Source organism: Physeter macrocephalus, chromosome 11 (genome assembly GCF_002837175.3).
Source record: "Physeter macrocephalus isolate SW-GA chromosome 11, ASM283717v5, whole genome shotgun sequence".
Lineage (NCBI taxonomy): Eukaryota > Metazoa > Chordata > Mammalia > Artiodactyla > Physeteridae > Physeter > Physeter macrocephalus.
Window position 1 is genome coordinate 68,630,522 of NC_041224.1, and position 7,444 is coordinate 68,637,965.

Consider the following 7,444-nt stretch of genomic DNA (forward strand, 5'->3'; position numbering starts at 1 on the left):
AACATAACTGCTCTCTTAGGTCTGCTTGTCTTCCACCAGCATTTGTCTTACTCAAATTGTGTCACTTGTTCAAGAGTAGAAACTACTCTTCAGAACTAACTCAGGTTAGCTCATTGCTGTTCTAGGAAGCAGAATGCCAGTGAAATATAATGAATGTCCTCCTTTAAAGCTCCTTCATTTTCTTCTTATTTGTTGCATAATAAGTTATATCAGATTATGCATTTGCTTCTGAATTTTGGTTATCCTTTTAGATAGTGTCTTTTCATCCACTATTTCCTTTGAAAGGCCCCTGAAAAATATCCCAGTTTCTCACCAGTAAGATTTCATTTTCAACATAGGAATACCATGCAAAGTGACAACTGTGACTTTTGTTCAGCTCTAATACTTAACTTCTTTTGTCAGGAAGTGAACTGATGCTGGCTTCTCTTTGTCTTATTCCAAGTTGGGGCATGAGATTTTCCCTGCATTAGAAGGTTGTTGAGACCTGAAGCCTGGGAAGGTAAGATGCCAGCATGAATACTGTCCATTTAGAACTGTGGGTTAATTGAGTGTCTGGTGATTTAAGAGCATAAGTCTTTCCATTTGTTCCTGGATTTATGGTCTTGATGTCCTTTAAGTTTTACCAAAACATGTGAAAAATGTCTACAATTGGAAGGCCCATTTATAATTTATCATTTATAAATTCTAAATATAGCTTTATATTTACTGAAATTATTACTTAAAGGAAGAACTGACATATACCAGTTTTATGTATAAATAAATCTTTGTATATACAAATATATGTGTATTTTTTACACCAAGGATCATAACAAAATAGAATACAAAAAATATATATGTATTTTCTGCTTGTAGTTTTACTTTTCCTCCCTGATCATTTTTTAAAAACATATATACCTTATCTTTCAAGAGCAGTTTTGGATTTCCTCCCTGATCTTTTTTTTTTTTTTTTCTTGAGGAAAGCAAAATAGGGTGAGAATTGAGATAATTATTTTTCTCACATGGAGGAAGACAACATTTAAGAAAAATTTTTTAATCACAAAATTTTCCCCAAGTACTCTGGTGAACCCGGCAGCATTCTATGGGTGTCTCTCCCAAAAAGTCTTAATTGGAAAAGAATAGCCAATGCATGGATTCAGTAATGAAGGTTGTGTTTTAAACTACTGTTGCTCATCATTTGTTTACATGCTTCCTTCATTCACTGTGCTAGTTTCAGTAAGTAAAATATTTCACATTTTCAGTGATTTACTTAAGCAAAAAAATTATAACTCTTCACAATAAAATTATAACAATACCGTACATAATGACAAATATGAATTATTCTCTATGCAGGATGTTTTATCCATTTATATACAGATATAGTCTGTAGTCCATTTCAGCACATGAATTATCTTGTTCATAGTCAATCTTGGAAGAACCTAATAGATTTTGCTTTTTTACTAGACTTAAATTATACTTACACACTTGAAGTATACTAGTTATTGGTTTTAAATGGTGCTAATATCATATAAATATTAAAACTTTTGCAAGATTGAATATTAGCTAAGTATCTCTAGATACTATTAAGAATCTAATAAATGCTTAGTGAAGTTACATTTATGGCACTAGCTAATAAAAGAGTCAGTCTTCCCTGAATTCTTGGCTTATAAAAATCTAGTAGGAGTTTCATAGTATGTTGTCATGTTTGTGTATTGTTATCTGGTCCTGGAATGCTAAAGGGATTTAAGCCCATGTGGTTAGTTCGTGTTTCTTGAACAATCTAACCGTTTTATTTTATTTTGGTTTTGTTACCATTTTTCATGGGTTTCAGATTGAACTTTGATTACTACAGAGTAGGAATCAAACTTGGAGTCAATTTTGGCATATGCCAATATTATACTTTTTCTTTCCAGGATAGATTAGCCCAAGTGAAGTGGCATTGACGTTGAATCACTATTTGGTTAGTGGACTCTTATAAAGTTGTTTATTGTTTCTGAAAAATATTTAATAACACATTTATTGATCTCCATGCTCTTAACTTTTTCTGGCTGTAATTTTTCTTGAACATTTTATTCCCTGTAGTCCTACATTAGATGTAAACATGGTCTTTGTAAAGTAACTACTTTAATTTCAGTTTCACTTGCATAGTGTGTTTCAATGTTCAAAGCACTTTTAGACATTATTTGATTCTGACAATAGCCCTATGAAATAGCAAAAGCAGGTGTTATTTTGATGTTTACAGTGTCTTAGAGAGTTTCAGTGGCTTGCCCAAGGTCACACAGCCAATAGTCATAAGAGTGGGATCAAGAAATCAGTTTTTGCTAGCTCATAGGCCAATACTCTTTCTTGAAGCTAAATGGCACTGTTTGTTTACATGATTAAAAACTTGGTTCTTCCAACTTACCTGGAATGCTGTAGAATCTAATGAGTTTATTTCATGTCCAGTGTACTAAACATAGCTTCTGGGTTTAAGCACAAGATTGTTGGTGGTATTCAGCCAGAAAACCAACACATATGACTTGGATTCTGAGTTTTGGAATTTCTCACCTAGTTGAGCATTCATCTTTCAGTTCCAGGAGAATGTGTGTGATCCTAGTGCTTGGTATTCACCTCATTAGGTGGCACAACTGTTTGCTACTTGGCAGTCTGTGCAGAAGTGATGTCTGGAAATAATTTAGTGAGAAAGTTACATAAAGACTGAAGGCTACTTAGTTCTGCATGAAATGGTGGTACAAATGCCTCACCTTTCTGTTTTACTTCAACTAGTACTACCATTTAGTTATCTGTCTAAATCTTCTTAATTCACCCTTATTTATCCTTAAAGGAGCTGACTTTGCCTAAAGTTTGATATTTGTGTCATAACTGGGTCATAACATTTTCATAAATGAGCTAGAGCGTTAAGAGTGGAATCCTTGTACATTACATACTCATTGGTAGGCTGTGTTTACTTTTTTGTATGATAAATATCTGAAATTTTAAAATTAATTTTTAGGTTAGCCATTTCTACTTCTTAGATAACAACATAATATTTAAATTTCTTTGCTTTTCTCTAAATTCTGATTTGACTAGTTAAATAATAACAAGATGTGTTTATTCTTCACTTTGCTTTATTTAAAGATACCATCAGCTTTTGACTTTCCCACAAGAGCATGTGTTTGCTTGGCCCTGCTGTAAGACAACAGAACAACACTGTAGTGTTGATTGTTTTCCTTTATATGCCTTTTTTGTTTGTTTGCTTACAACGTGATCTGACCACTCAGCTTATATTTATACCATTCTCTTGACTCCTTCCAGCTCAGAGTAAACACATAGGGTTAGTTACATCAGCTAGTTTGTCATCTTCTTCCTTGAAGTTCAGTCTTACCTAAACTTGAACAGCCTTGAGTAATGAGTTTATAGCATTTTTAAAAAGAAATCTTCCTTATAAAGAAGAATTATACTGTTTCAATTCAGAATTTATTTCTTTAGGGTTCTAGCTATATTCAAATGGAAACTGAACCCATTTTAATATCATTTCAAAACCTGAGAGTTATTTTAAAACGATGACAGTAACTTTTTCAGTGGCTAAATCTTTTCTTTAAAAACCTTTGGAAGTCATAAATAATTACTACTTATTGAATTCTGGTTTTGAAAAATTTAGAACTTCTTTTTTTTTTTTTTTTTTTTTTTTTTACTGTGTGGAATGCCCCTTTCCTTCTTTGGTTATTTTGTGATGACATATGTATTTATTTTTTTGGTAGTCTCTATATTAACTTTCTAGGCCTGTGTGTGTCTCTGTGTGTGTGTCTCTGTGTGTTATTTATTCCCCTTTTAGGAAATGGGATGTGGGGCTAGAGGAGAAAGAAACCAATTATTTTCATTTAATCTTTTTTCTCCTCATACTTATTTAACTGACTTGATCTTTGGAAAAAATAAATATTTTTTATTTAGACGTTAGGTAATTGTGTTTTGTAAAGTATTTTACTTGCATTTCAGTTTGCCACTCATTTTGTCCTTTCTTTTCCTTTCTATGTTTCCTCAACTCCATCTTTACAGTAGTTTGAGAGAATCAAAACTGCTTCTTTGCTCAAACTGACACCCCTCCCCACTCAGTGGAGCCTGTAACCAATAACACCACTGCCTCACCATGGGTAGGGCTTGAGGTTCATAAAACATCTTTAATATGCTCATTTAAGTAAAATCGATCCCTTGTGCTATAACTTGATATTCTTTTCTCTTATTTATTTGTATACCGCTTTATTAGCCTATTGCATTAGTTGCCAAGCTTTGTTAGTAATCAGTTCAGCATGTAACTTTCTAGGACTGCATCCTTGTTAGACTAGGGTGGGAAAAAAAGAAGATAACATTTGTAAATACTTCCTAAACTGGAAAGAGGTGAGGAGGAGAATTAATTTAGTAGAATAGATATTTCTATTTGTGGTAATACTAGCTTAAAGAATATACATACACACACATTTTTTTTTTACGCAAAATTATTGCTAAGTGTAGTTTACTCCAGTGGTCCCCAACCTTTTTGGCACCAGGGACCAGTTTCGTGGAAGACAGTTTTACCATGGAGCCGGTGGGGAAGGGGGATGGTTCAGGTGGTAATGTGAGCGATGGGGAGCAGCAAATGAAGCTTCGCTTGCTGGCCCGCCGCTCACCTCCTGCTGTGCTGCCCAGTTCCTAACAGGCCGCAGACCGGTACCGGTCCGTGGCCCGGAGGTTGGGGACCCCTGGTTTACTCCGTAACTTCATGGGTTGCTTTATGAACAAACATTAGTATATATTAAAATACTATTCTTTATTTTAACTGCAACTATGAAATAATGAAATTGATCTGGTGCCAAATTCATTAGTTCATATCAATCTCTAGTTTTATAATCTCTGAACATATTAACAGGGAAAAAGGAACTGATTGATATTACCAAAGATTATGGTTCTCTCTACGGTCACATAATTTTAAAGAGCTGAAAGTTATTGGCTTTAAAATATTTGGCTGCCAAATGAAAATATCACAAAATCTCTAGAAAAGGAAAGTAATAAGATAAGGAGTAGAACTACCGGATACTAAAGCATATTATAAAGCAACAATATTGAAGCAATATGGTAGAAGCCCAAGATTAGATGTATAGATCATTGAAGAATAAAGAAATGCTGTTACTTATGCAAATTTGACGTACATTAAAGGAGGCACTGTTAAATAGTAGGAAAGGGAATGATTATTTAATAAATGGGGTTGGAATAACTAGTTAGCAATGTCAAGGAAAAATATACTTAAAACCACATCTATACCAGAAATAACAAAATAAATTTCAGATAAACTTAAGTGTGGATAATTATATATTGAAAATCTAAAAGATAAAAGGACTGAATAGTCTATAATTTCTCTGGAATTTCTAAACAATTTGAAAACTGGAAAAGGAAGATAGCAAAGATTAGACTGCATATGCTGATTTGTTTTATTATAACTGTAGCTCTGTAAGCATTATAGGAAAGCATGCCTATTCTATGTTCACAATCTGAAAATTAGTCTTACTTTTTTTTCATACCAGCTGGAAACCTTATGCTTTCTATACTAGTTAATGGAACAGAGAATGCAATTCTTTATCTAAAATTTTATTCTGTAGATGCATTGAAAATTATACAGGAGCTCGTTGTGAAGAGGTTTTTCTCCCAAGCTCCAGCATCCAAACTAAAAGTGACCTGTTTGCAGCTTTCGTGGCATTGGCTGTTCTTCTAGGAACTCTTATCATTGGAGCCCTCTACTTCCTTTGCAGGTAACCAAAATAAAAACATGCTTTTGAAAAGAAAAAGTAATGCATAAAGTAGTTATCCTACTAAATAATCAGTATGCCCTTTAGCTGTAGATTATTTTTCCAGATTGTTTTTCTGTTTAGAGTTATTTCTCTAATAGAGTTACTGTTATTAAATTTATTTATTTATTTATGTTATTAAATTAATAAGTCATTTTTGAAAGGATCTTAAGCAGTCTCTGTTTATTCTTTGTTACTGTCATCATCATTCTTTACCTTGACTTTCCTAAACTAGTAAGGTACATCCACATTCACTAAAGTCATCATGCCAAAAACACCTAAATATTTGGACTAGGTCTATTTAAAATAGATTTTGTGAAAGAAAAGAAACAATTTATGCAACATGCTGTAAATATAAATTTGAGACATATAGTTCATATCTAGGATCAGCTCTTTATTTAGTGCCTACTATGTGCTAGACACTGTGCTGATAAGCGTAAAGAATATAATAGTGAAGAAAATAGACATGTTCCCTAACTTCATAGAGATTTAAAGCAATTTGGAGAGACAGATGAATAGGCAGGCAATTAATTGTGAAGACTAGTAACTCATAAGACAAAAGGAAAATTTATTCACATGAAACAACGCTATGCACTGAAGATTACTTTCATTCATTAGTTTTGGTCTTCAGCTTTTTCTGAATTTTTGTGAAAATAAGTGAATATAGAATTTATTAAATTTAGGAGTTATCTGGTATCATAACTCTCATTATTAATTAATATTTATTAAATGCACACTGTATGCTATCATAGATATTTGTGCAAATGGAAAATGGAGCTGAGGGTAGTCATAAAAGAGATACAGTTGGCTTGAGAAATTTATATTCTAAGAAAAGTAACATATGTAAAATTATATTTCATGAAATCCTCATTTCTGAATTACTTTACACCATGGAGTAAATAAAAATTGGAGATTGTGCTTTTAAAATATGTGGTATTGGTATTACATATTTTATGCTAAAATATATTATTTAGGCAATCTAATATGTTTCATCTCTCATAATTTTAGCATCTTACTACAGATATAAAAATTTAAATACAAGCTCATTGTATCAGATTATATTTCCCAAAGATAGCCACAACAATATCTCGCATTCCCACATGCTCTTCTGCAGTGTGACCTTGCCACTCTTACATCAAGAAGAAGAGTTTATTTCTCTAAATCTTTGAATCTGGGCAGGCATTCACACTGCTTTGACCACAGAATATTGTGGAAATGGTGCTGTTCTAGTTAAGGGCATAGACTTTAAATGGCCTGGCAGCTTCCATCTCCTGTCACTCATACTTCTGCTGCTCTTTCACATAATCAGCTACCATGTTGTGAGAACAAAGAACCAGCCTCAGCTGATCTCCCAGCCGACAGCCATTTGAATAAGCCACCTCAGACATCCAGCTCAGTTGAACCTTTAGTTGATCCAGATTTAGCTGCCAGTTGACTGCAACCACAGAGATCCCAAGCAAAAAGTGCCCAGCTGTCAACCCACAGAAAACCATGAGAGATAAATTGTTTTAATCCACTAAATTCGGGTTGATTTGTTATACTGTTATAGATAACCAGAACACCCATGTTTGGAATTAGGTGTACTCTTTTTTTTTTTTTTTTTTTTTTTTTTTTTTGGTATGCGGGCCTCCCTTTGCCGCGGCCTCTCCCGTTGCGGAGCAAAGGCTCCGGAC

At 33.4% G+C, this 7,444-nt stretch overlaps 1 protein-coding gene across 13 annotated transcripts in view; it reads left to right on the forward strand.

Moving 5' to 3' along the window:
* Positions 1-7,444, forward strand: part of NRG4 (neuregulin 4) — a 140,949-nt gene that overhangs the window by 96,878 nt on the left and 36,627 nt on the right. For all 13 annotated transcript variants that reach the window (XR_003681668.2, XR_003681673.2, XR_003681672.2 and 10 more), the window contains one exon: positions 5,586-5,735. Coding sequence is in view for 1 of the 13 variants with exons in the window: in XM_028495142.2 (XP_028350943.1) it covers positions 5,586-5,735 (150 nt within the window). In the remaining 12 variants the exon portion in view is untranslated. The remainder of the gene's footprint in view (positions 1-5,585; positions 5,736-7,444) is intronic.